This window comes from Giraffa tippelskirchi, chromosome 11 (genome assembly GCF_054371585.1).
Source record: "Giraffa tippelskirchi isolate mGirTip1 chromosome 11, T2T-mGirTip1v1.2.pri, whole genome shotgun sequence".
In the NCBI taxonomy this organism is placed as follows: domain Eukaryota; kingdom Metazoa; phylum Chordata; class Mammalia; order Artiodactyla; family Giraffidae; genus Giraffa; species Giraffa tippelskirchi.
Genome location: NC_137285.1, coordinates 78162739 through 78178578, shown reverse-complemented (window position 1 = coordinate 78178578; position 15840 = coordinate 78162739). Strand labels below are relative to the sequence as shown.

Here is a 15840-nt window from a genome sequence, read left to right as displayed (position 1 = left end):
CTGGAAATGGCTCCGAAATCAAGAGAAAGGGGTCAGGGTATGTGGGAATCCGGCGGGGGTGGGGGGTGGATGAAGGAAGGCGTCCCTCCTCTCTCCAGTGCAATTTGGTTTGGTGAGTCTCAAAGCTACCAGATGGCACTTCCCAAGTCAGGCCCCCGCAGGAATCAGGGTGGGCTGCCTGCCTCGGCCCCTGCCACAGGGACAAGCCACACCAGTGGCCTCCCTGAGCTCCAATGGCCGGATCTGGGGGGTCCTGTCTGGGTGCACACCTCCTTGCTGTGGCCAAGTTCCCCCCTTCTCTGAGCACCAGCTTCATCCTCTCAAATGAGGACATCGATTGCTACCTTGGCACGTTACTCTCTTCATCCTCTGAAGGCTCATTAGGCTTATCCTACAATTACTAGCTGGCCCGAAGAGATATCTCCTGAATCCAGATTAACCTGGAGTCTCCCAGGCTCATCTGGCATGTCTTCCCTGAAGTCTGCCAAAACCCACACCCTTGCATTTCCAGGGACTCCCCTTAGCCAGCTGGGCAGAAAACCCAGCATGCTTCAAACAAGCTGACAGACAAGTGGGAGAGGACTCACGGGCAGACGGCTTCCCTCAGGTCTCGGGTGGAGCTCTGGGACCACAGCAGCAACGGGCCATCCCAGCCCCTGGGCTCAGCAGCGCCCTCATTCTCAGGCCGGCGGCTCTGCCCTGAGGGGAGCAGGAACGTCACCAACTGCCGCAGGCGGACCTCAAGCCCCTCCCACTGCTGGAGCCTGACCTGCCCCGGCCCCACCCCTTCCCCTACCCCAGCAGGACGAGAGCTCGTCTTCCCCTGGCTTCCAACGGGAGGCCCGGCCCTGGGCCCCGATTGGGCACTGCCCCAGCCCGGAGCCAATCACAGTGGCCAGGGAGGTGGAACGCACCGATTGGCCAGGGCCAGGTCATGTGACCATACTCCCCAGGAAACTCAAATATTACCAAGGTTCCCTAAGAAACCAATGAACAAAATTATCCAGTAAAGGCAAACCGTACTTTTTAATGAGGCCAATGTCACAGAAAAAAAAAAAAAATGCTCCACAGTAAACTGCTCAAGGAAGCTACTAAATAAACTTTCAGAAAAGTTTAGTAGGTTTTTTTTTTTTAAATAGGGTGACGGAGAGATATACCTTTCCCATCTATGTGAATTTAGGTTTAAACTAGATTTCCCTTGGCTGTTATATAAGACAAAAAAACCCACATCACCCTCTTTCACTCCCCCCCACCCCCAAAAAGTGTTTTAATCTATTGAATTTTTGTGTCCTCAGTTGTGTCTGATTCACGGCAACTCACGAACTCTACACAGCCAGGCTCTTCCGTCCATGGAATTCAGGGCAATTTTTTCTGTCCCAGTAAATGCCCACCCTGGGTGATCCAAAGGCAAGGGCTCAGAGGCTCCTGAGAGACTAACTAACTCCTTTCAGCTGAGCACAGAGCTGGCTCCTCACTGGGATGCCTGTGGCCTGGGGCTCCCAGAGGGGAGAGCAGCACTCGCCCCACCGTGTGGTCACTGCTGGAAGTGCAGGCTGCTCCTCACTCCCCCTTGACAGTGTCCCTGAGGGCAGAACAGTGTGAATCGAATCAAGGTGGAAATGCAAACTCCAATGCAACCAACCTTCCCACAAGGTCTCCAAAACCACTCAGGAACAGGGAATTGGAAACTGCAGGGGATGACATGAATGGAGATGGAGACTTGACACCTTACACCGAGTTCACTTCCAGTTATCCCTAGACAAACTTTCCATGAAAACTTGTCACAAATCTAGAAGAACAATGAGCAGAAACCGGACACGTGCTTTGAGTCTTCACACACAAAACTAAAAGGCAGTCCACAAAAAAAACCCAGAGAATACAGTGGACTTTGCAAAATCAAAGATATCTACTGTGGGAAAGACCTCATGACAAAAGCAAAAGACAGGTCATACATCGCGAGACGAATGAGTGGAAACACAAAGCTTATCAAGGATGTGTCTCCAAACAGACAAAGAACGCCAACACAACAAGCCTGTGAAAACTAGGGAAAGGTCTGAAGGGACACCAGACGGAGGAAGACACACACAGAGTATCCCGGATGATGTCCAGCACTGAGGGCCTGAAGAAACAACAGTCTAGTTGCACCCCCTCAGGCCTGTGTGACCGTGGATGAGGCCTCTGTTTCCCGGTGGCTCTGAGACATGGACAGGGAGGAAGGGGAAGAGAAGTCACTTGCATTTCTAATACTCACAGCAAAGTCTTCCAATGAGAAGGGAATTATCACCCCCACTGCCAATGCCATTCACTGAAGTGATACCCACGAGTCCATCTACCCCAGAAGGGAAGGATGGACCTGTTCTCACAAAACGGCGAGAGATGGAAGGAGGAAGATCAAGCCCACACCAATCACTGGAAAGAGAAGCTGTGCTCAGGGCTTGAAAGAATTCCTATTGGGAAAATCATGTCACAGCCCCACATGGCAATCCACAGCTTCCATGCTATTCCTCCCAAAATGCCAATGCATTTTCGCACCGAACAAAGAATTGCAAAGGGGGTACGGAAACAGAAAGGAGCCTACATTGTCAATACAATCCGACGAAAAAGCCCCGATACGGACATCCAAGGTTGTGTGAAAGGAAATTAGACGACCAAACTAGGATCCTCAGGAGAGTATCGGAGAAGGCAATGGCGACCCACTCCAGTACTCTTGCCTGGAAAATGTCCTGGACGGAGGAGCCTGGTAGGCTGCAGGCCATGGGGTCATGCAGAGTCAGACACGACTGAAGTGACTTAGCCGCAGCAGCAGCAGCAGCAGGACAGTATGCTATTGGGAATACAACAACACACACAGATCCAGATCGATGGAATAAAGTTGAGGGTCCAGAAACAAACCCCAGCATCCATGGTCAACTCATCTCTGACACAGACGGGGAGAATATCCAAATGGGAACAGGAAAGCCTCTTCAATCAATGTCCATGGGAAAACCAGACAGCTACATCTGAAGAACGCTATTGGTTTTGATCTCATACCACCTCAATATCGGGGAAAAACCTCACCCTAAAGACTGATGTCATGAGATAGCTAGAAAGAAGCGTAGGTCAAAGGCTCCTTAACATCAGAGTCTCCTTGCCATTTGCTGGGCGGAGGTCGAAATGGGTCTCTTCAAGTAAGGGAAAGAGGTAAACGAAGTACACCACTGGGTTTCCATCCAATGGAACCTCTTCACAACAGAGAAGCTAAGCATTCACAAATGCAAAAGATAGGAAACGGAACACGAGAGACTCCTTGCAAGTGGTGTATCTGAGAAGGGGTTCATATGGAAAGAGACGAAGAATGCACAGCACTCAGATTCCAAGAAACACCACCACCACCCTTGACCCTTCCCCCATGACCAACTCTGACCTAAAGCCTTTCTCTCCCTCTAACCTATCCCTAAAACATAACCCTCATCTAATCATATACATGTGCATCCCTAGCATCCATCCATCCATCCACACACGAGAGAGAAAGAGGAAGACACAGACGGAATTGAGAAAGGAAAAGAGAGGGACACAGCCAGAGAGAGACACGGAACCAAAGAGAGGAAAGGAGTCGATGGTCCAGACTTTTCCTCAATCTGTCTCGAAGGTAGAAGCAATGACAGCGCCCTTCCACCCCAGAAGGGGGAAAAGGACGGAAGGTTTGGAGAGGAAAAGACAAGAACGCAGGGAGCCAGTAGAAGCTCAGCCACCCGCAGAAGCCGAGCTGGGACACTTCAACAGAATCTCAATGGAAACAGAGGACCAGAAAGTTGGCTACTCTTTTCTATAAGAGAGGGAGACCTTCGAGTCTTCCTTTCGGTCCTCCAACTTGGATGCGGGGTCTCAAAACAGTCAGGAGGGGGAGTGCCTTTTCCTGGGTACCACGGCGCATCCAGGCCTCGTTCTGCCCCATTCTGTGCTGTGCCAGCCCTGGATGGAATCTTTCTTTCTGAAGTCTCAGCGCACGAGCTCCACGTGATATCGGCCCCAGGTGGAAAGGCATGGAGCTGCTCGTAGGCCGACAGGCCTAGGAAGCAGATGGGAGAATGACCCCCACTCTGCAGATGGAGAGACTGGGGAAACCCTGAGGGGCATATGGTTGTCAAGGGCCACACCACTTATGAGAAGAAGGAGCCTGGTCTGAGAGCAGCATGGTCCTCGGAGCTCAGGCCCTGGCTGAACCCAGGCCTCCCCAGGGCTGTGGGCTGGGCCGTGTGGGTGTCACTGTGCCTGCACATGGCCTAAGGGGGGTGATCGAGCAGTCAGAAACCCAGAGATTCCCTTGGGAAGTTTTGGGGAAGGGACCTCAGCACGAACCCCAGGAAATGATGTCACCTGCCGGCAACAGAACCCAACAGAACCCGCAATCCGGGTATCCAGGCCTCCAGAGCGGAGAGGAGCCCCCAGCCAGATCACTTGCTGCCAAGATGTTCTGCTGTTTGCCCCTGCCCAGAGGCCGGGGCCTCAGGAGAGCTCACAGGCAGTGTGCGTGGGCACCCTGTCGACGTTGGCTCAGGACACCCCCGAGAGGCCTCTGGCCCTTTGCCCGGAGAAACAGAAAGGTAACACGGGGAGCCCCAGGCCGGGCCAGGCCACCTCTCCCATGCCACCCGGAAACACCGGGTCCTTTGCCTGTGTGTGGGGATGCGGGTTTCTCGGGCTGTGTCCCCCTCAAGGAAGCCCAGGCGGATGTGGGGTCAGAAGCCTGTGGACAAGTTGTGTCCACACCCCAGGGGAGAGCAGGCTGGGCGGGATGGGGAGAGTGTGGGCAGCGCCGGCCACCCAGGCTGACCTCACACCCTCAGATGGGTCTCTTTCCTCCCGGGTGGGGATCTGAGCAGACACACGTCTCTGACCCTTCTGGGAAGAGAAGTTCGAGCAGGCAGAAGCAGCGGCTCCACTGGCCAGGCCCAGCTCGGAAAACTCCCAGCATGGCTGGCTGACGGTCACTGTCGTTGCAGAGCTTCCCACGTGATGAGGCCGAGGACGGGGACACCCCATCCAGCTCCCAGAGGGAGGGGTCGGAGCACCACCCGCCCGCCCGTGAGGCCCAGTGCAGGCTCCAGGTCAGCGTGCCCACGGAGGCATCAGCCCCACCGGGGGAGACGCGGAGGTGGGGAAGGCCTGCTGCCGAGACACCGCCCAGGATACAGCCGGCGGCCCAGTCTGAGGCTGCCACGGAGCTCAGCACACCCGGCTCCGACCCAGAGTCCAGAGAACCCCGGCCTCTGAGGCACCAGGAGGACCTGGAACCCAGCACGCCAGAGCACAGAGGTGAGGACGCTGGGGCTGGTGCACGGGAGTGTGTGGGGAGGGGTGCTGAGCTACACAGGGACGAGTCCCCGAAAGCTGCTGCTGGGCCTGCAGCAAGCGCTGGCCTCACACCCCCCGCCCCCCATCTTGCACACTTCAGTCCCAAAAGACATCTGACGCTGGGTATTCTTTGGGAACCTCTTGGAAGGTTTCTGTCCCGGGGTACGCACATGCCAAGGCTGGCCTGTGGGCAAACCTTGCTTCTCCCCCAACTCTAGCACTGGCCTCCAACTGGAACCAGGCTCCACTTCCCAGACCTGTCCCTAAAGAGGTGGTGGCTCCAGGTGCAGGACCCAGGGATCCACCGAGGGCAGATGGAGAACCGAGACTTGCCCTCGCAGAGACACCAGGCCAGCTGGGTACTGGCCAGCACACCGGGCAGATCGGATCTCCGTGCCTGCAGGACCCCCAGCCCCAGGCACTGATGTCCCACCCCCTCAGCGAGAACCTCCACCTCCACGTGCACCTCTACCTGCTCGGGCTTTGGCAAGAGAACCCGAGGCAGAGGAGGAGTCACCGCCTCGGCAGGGAGAGCCTGCCCTGGCTCCCGCGCAACACCCAGATGCCCACGATCACTCACCCAGCCCTGCAGGGAGAAAGAGCCCCCGCTCTGGACAGAGACCCAGAGCCCTTGCCGGAAACACCACGTCCAGGGGAGCGGTCGGCTCTGCAGCCTCCATCCCTGTCTGCTCACCGTGGATGCCGGCAACTCGGTCTGCCCCCAGGGGACATGGAGTTCCTTTCCACTGAACTGCTTTGCATTTGGTTTGTTTCCACCTTTCTGGTAATGTTTTATTTTTTGTATGGTTTCCTGTATTTTTGTTTTTTAAGTTGGGATTAGTAAACTTTTTCATCATTGTTGCAATCTGGGATCACTGTTGTGTAACTCTGGTGATACTGTGTTACCATCACCACTTTGTAGTTTCAGACCCGTTCGATCTTTATGCCGCACCCCCCAACAAAGCCTGGATTCAAGGCAAGCACGCCCTGTTCATCCCTCCCCCCGATCCTGAACACAATTTCATCTTTTCTTTCTGCATTCCTTCCTATATTCTTGGTGTCCCCAATCAATGACTCTCAGTGAAATGACTGAAGGAGTGTTTTTCGGACTCTCCACCTACTGTAAGACTCCATTGGAGAGTTCTCATTTTTATGTCATTTGAACTAGCCTTTGATAGCTGAAAGGATGGTGTACGTCCTTTCAAGATACCATGTGCCAAACGAAGCCCTTTTGGCAACTGCCATCATTATCTCCAGGCAGGCATTGCTGTTTGAAGGGTGACATCTCAGCCAGAAGGCAGAGGCTGAGCTCCTCTTGTTGCACCAGCTCCCAAAAGAAGCCAAGAAAGGGAGCTGGAACAACAAACCACCCCCATGCCCAGGAAAGCGTTCTTCATGACAGAAGGCTAGAAAATGACCCAACATCCTTGTGGCCCAGAACCACTCTAGAAAATCACTGTTCCATAAAAAAGAGAAACACATGGGAAGTTCCAAGGAGAGGCAATGCCCATGGCCAGTGTACTTGAGAGACGCCCTGACCGCTCCGGGGAAGACACGCACCGACGGAACCCCTTGGGAAACAGCAGTGATAGTCCTCACCGTCGTAAGGGTTTCCTCTGGGGACAACCTGCCCTGGGCACCACACGAGGGAGCAGACCGGCTTCTCTTCCTCTGCCCCCACACCATTCACTCATGAAGGCAGCTCAGGTGTTCTCATGCCCTGCCTGCCTGCCTGCCTGGCTCATCCGTGAGCTGTGACCACCTCCAGGGTAGGACTCCACCTTTTCCTCTCTGTGTACCGTGAATCTGCACACAGTGGGCTTTCAGAACCTTAGGAGACTTGAGCCATTCCCGCTCGAGCCAGAACCCTCCCCAGGAAGGAAAACAGCTGTGGAGTCATTTTGGCCCCAGCACTGGTTCCGAAAGCCTGGCGGCTCCTACAGCCTCTACGGTGTGAAGAGGGAGGTCCCTTTTGACAGAGCTTTCCGGCTCTCAGATCTAAGCTGTTGTTTCACTGTCAGCTGTGTCTTCCGTTGCAGCCAGGTGGGCCACGCTGCTCCAAAGGAGCTCACAAGCTGAGTTTCAAGGGAGGACAGGGATGGCTACAACGTGCTGCAAACTGAGTGAGGGTCCCCACAATCCTCAGCAAAGGTCTGTGGTGTGCAAGTGGGGAGTAGAGGGCCCCCAAGTTCCAAAGGAAGGGAGGTAGTCGGGAGCTAAAGCCCTTGGCTGCTGTGGTAGCAGCTGCAGATGGCAGCTCGTCCACAGTGCACTTCAAATGAGGTCATATGAGCGGGACTCTGGAAATGGCTCCGAAATCAAGAGAAAGGGGTCAGGGTATGTGGGAATCCGGCGGGGGTGGGGGGTGGATGAAGGAAGGTGTCCCTCCTCTCTCCAGTGCAATTTGGTTTGGTGAGTCTCAAAGCTACCAGATGGCACTTCCCAAGTCAGGCCCCCGCAGGAATCAGGGTGGGCTGCCTGCCTCGGCCCCTGCCACAGGGACAAGCCACACCAGTGGCCTCCCTGAGCTCCAATGGCCGGATCTGGGGGGTCCTGTCTGGGTGCACACCTCCTTGCTGTGGCCAAGTTCCCCCCTTCTCTGAGCACCAGCTTCATCCTCTCGAATGAGGACATCGATTGCTACCTTGGCACGTTACTCTCTTCATCCTCTGAAGGCTCATTAGGCTTATCCTACAATTACTAGCTGGCCTGAAGAGATATCTCCTGAATCCAGATTAACCTGGAGTCTCCCAGGCTCATCTGGCATGTCTTCCCTGAAGTCTGCCAAAACCCACACCCTTGCATTTCCAGGGACTCCCCTTAGCCAGCTGGGCAGAAAACCCAGCATGCTTCAAACAAGCTGACAGACAAGTGGGAGAGGACTCACGGGCAGACGGCTTCCCTCAGGTCTCGGGTGGAGCTCTGGGACCACAGCAGCAACGGGCCATCCCAGCCCCTGGGCTCAGCAGCGCCCTCATTCTCAGGCCGGCGGCTCTGCCCTGAGGGGAGCAGGAACGTCACCAACTGCCGCAGGCGGACCTCAAGCCCCTCCCACTGCTGGAGCCTGACCTGCCCCGGCCCCACCCCTTCCCCTACCCCAGCAGGACGAGAGCTCGTCTTCCCCTGGCTTCCAACGGGAGGCCCGGCCCTGGGCCCCGATTGGGCACTGCCCCAGCCCGGAGCCAATCACAGTGGCCAGGGAGGTGGAACGCACCGATTGGCCAGGGCCAGGTCATGTGACCATACTCCCCAGGAAACTCAAATATTACCAAGTTTCCCTAAGAAACCAATGAACAAAATTATCCAGTAAAGGCAAACCGTACTTTTTAATGAGGCCAATGTCACAGAAAAAAAAAAAAAAATGCTCCACAGTAAACTGCTCAAGGAAGCTACTAAATAAACTTTCAGAAAAGTTTAGTAGGTTTTTTTTTTTAAATAGGGTGACGGAGAGATATACCTTTCCCATCTATGTGAATTTAGGTTTAAACTAGATTTCCCTTGGCTGTTATATAAGACAAAAAAACCCACATCACCCTCTTTCACTCCCCCCCACCCCCAAAAAGTGTTTTAATCTATTGAATTTTTGTGTCCTCAGTTGTGTCTGATTCACGGCAACTCACGAACTCTACACAGCCAGGCTCTTCCGTCCATGGAATTCAGGGCAATTTTTTCTGTCCCAGTAAATGCCCACCCTGGGTGATCCAAAGGCAAGGGCTCAGAGGCTCCTGAGAGACTAACTAACTCCTTTCAGCTGAGCACAGAGCTGGCTCCTCACTGGGATGCCTGTGGCCTGGGGCTCCCAGAGGGGAGAGCAGCACTCGCCCCACCGTGTGGTCACTGCTGGAAGTGCAGGCTGCTCCTCACTCCCCCTTGACAGTGTCCCTGAGGGCAGAACAGTGTGAATCGAATCAAGGTGGAAATGCAAACTCCAATGCAACCAACCTTCCCACAAGGTCTCCAAAACCACTCAGGAACAGGGAATTGGAAACTGCAGGGGATGACATGAATGGAGATGGAGACTTGACACCTTACACCGAGTTCACTTCCAGTTATCCCTAGACAAACTTTCCATGAAAACTTGTCACAAATCTAGAAGAACAATGAGCAGAAACCGGACACGTGCTTTGAGTCTTCACACACAAAACTAAAAGGCAGTCCACAAAAAAAACCCAGAGAATACAGTGGACTTTGCAAAATCAAAGATATCTACTGTGGGAAAGACCTCATGACAAAAGCAAAAGACAGGTCATACATCGCGAGACGAATGAGTGGAAACACAAAGCTTATCAAGGATGTGTCTCCAAACAGACAAAGAACGCCAACACAACAAGCCTGTGAAAACTAGGGAAAGGTCTGAAGGGACACCAGACGGAGGAAGACACACACAGAGTATCCCGGATGATGTCCAGCACTGAGGGCCTGAAGAAACAACAGTCTAGTTGCACCCCCTCAGGCCTGTGTGACCGTGGATGAGGCCTCTGTTTCCCGGTGGCTCTGAGACATGGACAGGGAGGAAGGGGAAGAGAAGTCACTTGCATTTCTAATACTCACAGCAAAGTCTTCCAATGAGAAGGGAATTATCACCCCCACTGCCAATGCCATTCACTGAAGTGATACCCACGAGTCCATCTACCCCAGAAGGGAAGGATGGACCTGTTCTCACAAAACGGCGAGAGATGGAAGGAGGAAGATCAAGCCCACACCAATCACTGGAAAGAGAAGCTGTGCTCAGGGCTTGAAAGAATTCCTATTGGGAAAATCATGTCACAGCCCCACATGGCAATCCACAGCTTCCATGCTATTCCTCCCAAAATGCCAATGCATTTTCGCACCGAACAAAGAATTGCAAAGGGGGTACGGAAACAGAAAGGAGCCTACATTGTCAATACAATCCGACGAAAAAGCCCCGATACGGACATCCAAGGTTGTGTGAAAGGAAATTAGACGACCAAACTAGGATCCTCAGGAGAGTATCGGAGAAGGCAATGGCGACCCACTCCAGTACTCTTGCCTGGAAAATGTCCTGGACGGAGGAGCCTGGTAGGCTGCAGGCCATGGGGTCATGCAGAGTCAGACACGACTGAAGTGACTTAGCCGCAGCAGCAGCAGCAGCAGGACAGTATGCTATTGGGAATACAACAACACACACAGATCCAGATCGATGGAATAAAGTTGAGGGTCCAGAAACAAACCCCAGCATCCATGGTCAACTCATCTCTGACACAGACGGGGAGAATATCCAAATGGGAACAGGAAAGCCTCTTCAATCAATGTCCATGGGAAAACCAGACAGCTACATCTGAAGAACGCTATTGGTTTTGATCTCATACCACCTCAATATCGGGGAAAAACCTCACCCTAAAGACTGATGTCATGAGATAGCTAGAAAGAAGCGTAGGTCAAAGGCTCCTTAACATCAGAGTCTCCTTGCCATTTGCTGGGCGGAGGTCGAAATGGGTCTCTTCAAGTAAGGGAAAGAGGTAAACGAAGTACACCACTGGGTTTCCATCCAATGGAACCTCTTCACAACAGAGAAGCTAAGCATTCACAAATGCAAAAGATAGGAAACGGAACACGAGAGACTCCTTGCAAGTGGTGTATCTGAGAAGGGGTTCATATGGAAAGAGACGAAGAATGCACAGCACTCAGATTCCAAGAAACACCACCACCACCCTTGACCCTTCCCCCATGACCAACTCTGACCTAAAGCCTTTCTCTCCCTCTAACCTATCCCTAAAACATAACCCTCATCTAATCATATACATGTGCATCCCTAGCATCCATCCATCCATCCACACACGAGAGAGAAAGAGGAAGACACAGACGGAATTGAGAAAGGAAAAGAGAGGGACACAGCCAGAGAGAGACACGGAACCAAAGAGAGGAAAGGAGTCGATGGTCCAGACTTTTCCTCAATCTGTCTCGAAGGTAGAAGCAATGACAGCGCCCTTCCACCCCAGAAGGGGGAAAAGGACGGAAGGTTTGGAGAGGAAAAGACAAGAACGCAGGGAGCCAGTAGAAGCTCAGCCACCCGCAGAAGCCGAGCTGGGACACTTCAACAGAATCTCAATGGAAACAGAGGACCAGAAAGTTGGCTACTCTTTTCTATAAGAGAGGGAGACCTTCGAGTCTTCCTTTCGGTCCTCCAACTTGGATGCGGGGTCTCAAAACAGTCAGGAGGGGGAGTGCCTTTTCCTGGGTACCACGGCGCATCCAGGCCTCGTTCTGCCCCATTCTGTGCTGTGTCAGCCCTGGATGGAATCTTTCTTTCTGAAGTCTCAGCGCACGAGCTCCACGTGATATCGGCCCCAGGTGGAAAGGCATGGAGCTGCTCGTAGGCCGACAGGCCTAGGAAGCAGATGGGAGAATGACCCCCACTCTGCAGATGGAGAGACTGGGGAAACCCTGAGGGGCATATGGTTGTCAAGGGCCACACCACTTATGAGAAGAAGGAGCCTGGTCTGAGAGCAGCATGGTCCTCGGAGCTCAGGCCCTGGCTGAACCCAGGCCTCCCCAGGGCTGTGGGCTGGGCCGTGTGGGTGTCACTGTGCCTGCACATGGCCTAAGGGGGGTGATCGAGCAGTCAGAAACCCAGAGATTCCCTTGGGAAGTTTTGGGGAAGGGACCTCAGCACGAACCCCAGGAAATGATGTCACCTGCCGGCAACAGAACCCAACAGAACCCGCAATCCGGGTATCCAGGCCTCCAGAGCGGAGAGGAGCCCCCAGCCAGATCACTTGCTGCCAAGATGTTCTGCTGTTTGCCCCTGTCCAGAGGCCGGGGCCTCAGGAGAGCTCACAGGCAGTGTGCGTGGGCACCCTGTCGACGTTGGCTCAGGACACCCCCGAGAGGCCTCTGGCCCTTTGCCCGGAGAAACAGAAAGGTAACACGGGGAGCCCCAGGCCGGGCCAGGCCACCTCTCCCATGCCACCCGGAAACACCGGGTCCTTTGCCTGTGTGTGGGGATGCGGGTTTCTCGGGCTGTGTCCCCCTCAAGGAAGCCCAGGCGGATGTGGGGTCAGAAGCCTGTGGACAAGTTGTGTCCACACCCCAGGGGAGAGCAGGCTGGGCGGGATGGGGAGAGTGTGGGCAGCGCCGGCCCGCCAGGCTGACCTCACACCCTCAGATGGGTCTCTTTCCTCCCGGGTGGGGATCTGAGCAGACACACGTCTCTGACCCTTCTGGGAAGAGAAGTTCGAGCAGGCAGAAGCAGCGGCTCCACTGGCCAGGCCCAGCTCGGAAAACTCCCAGCATGGCTGGCTGACGGTCACTGTCGTTGCAGAGCTTCCCACGTGATGAGGCCGAGGACGGGGACACCCCATCCAGCTCCCAGAGGGAGGGGTCGGAGCACCACCCGCCCGCCCGTGAGGCCCAGTGCAGGCTCCAGGTCAGCGTGCCCACGGAGGCATCAGCCCCACCGGGGGAGACGCGGAGGTGGGGAAGGCCTGCTGCCGAGACACCGCCCAGGATACAGCCGGCGGCCCAGTCTGAGGCTGCCACGGAGCTCAGCACACCCGGCTCCGACCCAGAGTCCAGAGAACCCCGGCCTCTGAGGCACCAGGAGGACCTGGAGCCCAGCACGCCAGAGCACAGAGGTGAGGACGCTGGGGCTGGTGCACGGGAGTGTGTGGGGAGGGGTGCTGAGCTACACAGGGACGAGTCCCCGAAAGCTGCTGCTGGGCCTGCAGCAAGCGCTGGCCTCACACCCCCCGCCCCCCATCTTGCACACTTCAGTCCCAAAAGACATCTGACGCTGGGTATTCTTTGGGAACCTCTTGGAAGGTTTCTGTCCCGGGGTACGCACATGCCAAGGCTGGCCTGTGGGCAAACCTTGCTTCTCCCCCAACTCTAGCACTGGCCTCCAACTGGAACCAGGCTCCACTTCCCAGACCTGTCCCTAAAGAGGTGGTGGCTCCAGGTGCAGGACCCAGGGATCCACCGAGGGCAGATGGAGAACCGAGACTTGCCCTCGCAGAGACACCAGGCCAGCTGGGTACTGGCCAGCACACCGGGCAGATCGGATCTCCGTGCCTGCAGGACCCCCAGCCCCAGGCACTGATGTCCCACCCCCTCAGCGAGAACCTCCACCTCCACGTGCACCTCTACCTGCTCGGGCTTTGGCAAGAGAACCCGAGGCAGAGGAGGAGTCACCGCCTCGGCAGGGAGAGCCTGCCCTGGCTCCCGCGCAACACCCAGATGCCCACGATCACTCACCCAGCCCTGCAGGGAGAAAGAGCCCCCGCTCTGGACAGAGACCCAGAGCCCTTGCCGGAAACACCACGTCCAGGGGAGCGGTCGGCTCTGCAGCCTCCATCCCTGTCTGCTCACCGTGGATGCCGGCAACTCGGTCTGCCCCCAGGGGACATGGAGTTCCTTTCCCCTGAACTGCTTTGCATTTGGTTTGTTTCCACCTTTCTGGTAATGTTTTATTTTTTGTATGGTTTCCTGTATTTTTGTTTTTTAAGTTGGGATTAGTAAACTTTTTCATCATTGTTGCAATCTGGGATCACTGTTGTGTAACTCTGGTGATACTGTGTTACCATCACCACTTTGTAGTTTCAGACCCGTTCGATCTTTATGCCGCACCCCCCAACAAAGCCTGGATTCAAGGCAAGCACGCCCTGTTCATCCCTCCCCCCGATCCTGAACACAATTTCATCTTTTCTTTCTGCATTCCTTCCTATATTCTTGGTGTCCCCAATCAATGACTCTCAGTGAAATGACTGAAGGAGTGTTTTTCGGACTCTCCACCTACTGTAAGACTCCATTGGAGAGTTCTCATTTTTATGTCATTTGAACTAGCCTTTGATAGCTGAAAGGATGGTGTACGTCCTTTCAAGATACCATGTGCCAAACGAAGCCCTTTTGGCAACTGCCATCATTATCTCCAGGCAGGCATTGCTGTTTGAAGGGTGACATCTCAGCCAGAAGGCAGAGGCTGAGCTCCTCTTGTTGCACCAGCTCCCAAAAGAAGCCAAGAAAGGGAGCTGGAACAACAAACCACCCCCATGCCCAGGAAAGCGTTCTTCATGACAGAAGGCTAGAAAATGACCCAACATCCTTGTGGCCCAGAACCACTCTAGAAAATCACTGTTCCATAAAAAAGAGAAACACATGGGAAGTTCCAAGGAGAGGCAATGCCCATGGCCAGTGTACTTGAGAGACGGCCTGACCGCTCCGGGGAAGACACGCACCGACGGAACCCCTTGGGAAACAGCAGTGATAGTCCTCACCGTCGTAAGGGTTTCCTCTGGGGACAACCTGCCCTGGGCACCACACGAGGGAGCAGACCGGCTTCTCTTCCTCTGCCCCCACACCATTCACTCATGAAGGCAGCTCAGGTGTTCTCATGCCCTGCCTGCCTGCCTGCCTGGCTCATCCGTGAGCTGTGACCACCTCCAGGGTAGGACTCCACCTTTTCCTCTCTGTGTACCGTGAATCTGCACACAGTGGGCTTTCAGAACCTTAGGAGACTTGAGCCATTCCCGCTCGAGCCAGAACCCTCCCCAGGAAGGAAAACAGCTGTGGAGTCATTTTGGCCCCAGCACTGGTTCCGAAAGCCTGGCGGCTCCTACAGCCTCTACGGTGTGAAGAGGGAGGTCCCTTTTGACAGAGCTTTCCGGCTCTCAGATCTAAGCTGTTGTTTCACTGTCAGCTGTGTCTTCCGTTGCAGCCAGGTGGGCCACGCTGCTCCAAAGGAGCTCACAAGCTGAGTTTCAAGGGAGGACAGGGATGGCTACAACGTGCTGCAAACTGAGTGAGGGTCCCCACAATCCTCAGCAAAGGTCTGTGGTGTGCAAGTGGGGAGTAGAGGGCCCCCAAGTTCCAAAGGAAGGGAGGTAGTCGGGAGCTAAAGCCCTTGGCTGCTGTGGTAGCAGCTGCAGATGGCAGCTCGTCCACAGTGCACTTCAAATGAGGTCATATGAACGGGACTCTGGAAATGGCTCCGAAATCAAGAGAAAGGGGTCAGGGTATGTGGGAATCCGGCGGGGGTGGGGGGTGGATGAAGGAAGGTGTCCCTCCTCTCTCCAGTGCAATTTGGTTTGGTGAGTCTCAAAGCTACCAGATGGCACTTCCCAAGTCAGGCCCCCGCAGGAATCAGGGTGGGCTGCCTGCCTCGGCCCCTGCCACAGGGACAAGCCACACCAGTGGCCTCCCTGAGCTCCAATGGCCGGATCTGGGGGGTCCTGTCTGGGTGCACACCTCCTTGCTGTGGCCAAGTTCCCCCCTTCTCTGAGCACCAGCTTCATCCTCTCGAATGAGGACATCGATTGCTACCTTGGCACGTTACTCTCTTCATCCTCTGAAGGCTCATTAGGCTTATCCTACAATTACTAGCTGGCCCGAAGAGATATCTCCTGAATCCAGATTAACCTGGAGTCTCCCAGGCTCATCTGGCATGTCTTCCCTGAAGTCTGCCAAAACCCACACCCTTGCATTTCCAGGGACTCCCCTTAGCCAGCTGGGCAGAAAACCCAGCATGCTTCAAACAAGCTGACAGACAAG

General features: G+C 54.8%; 1 protein-coding gene and 1 long non-coding RNA gene across 2 annotated transcripts in view; one reads left to right on the top strand and one right to left on the bottom strand.

The window, feature by feature from the left end:
• LOC145527776 (uncharacterized) overlaps positions 1 to 15840 on the bottom strand; it is a 681763-nt gene that overhangs the window by 444402 nt on the left and 221521 nt on the right. The window contains exons 30-31 of the long non-coding RNA XR_014069857.1: positions 8222 to 8333; positions 588 to 699 (exon numbers count right to left, since the gene is read on the bottom strand). This is a non-coding gene — a long non-coding RNA (uncharacterized LOC145527776). The remainder of the gene's footprint in view (positions 1 to 587; positions 700 to 8221; positions 8334 to 15840) is intronic.
• Positions 12048 to 15539, top strand: LOC145527750 (uncharacterized). Its single transcript, XM_081545819.1, has 3 exons — positions 12048 to 12217; positions 12617 to 12929; positions 13187 to 15539. The coding sequence occupies exons 1-3, from the start codon at positions 12083 to 12085 to the stop codon at positions 13807 to 13809; spliced, it is 1071 nt and encodes a 356-aa protein (XP_081401945.1). The 5' UTR covers positions 12048 to 12082; the 3' UTR covers positions 13810 to 15539.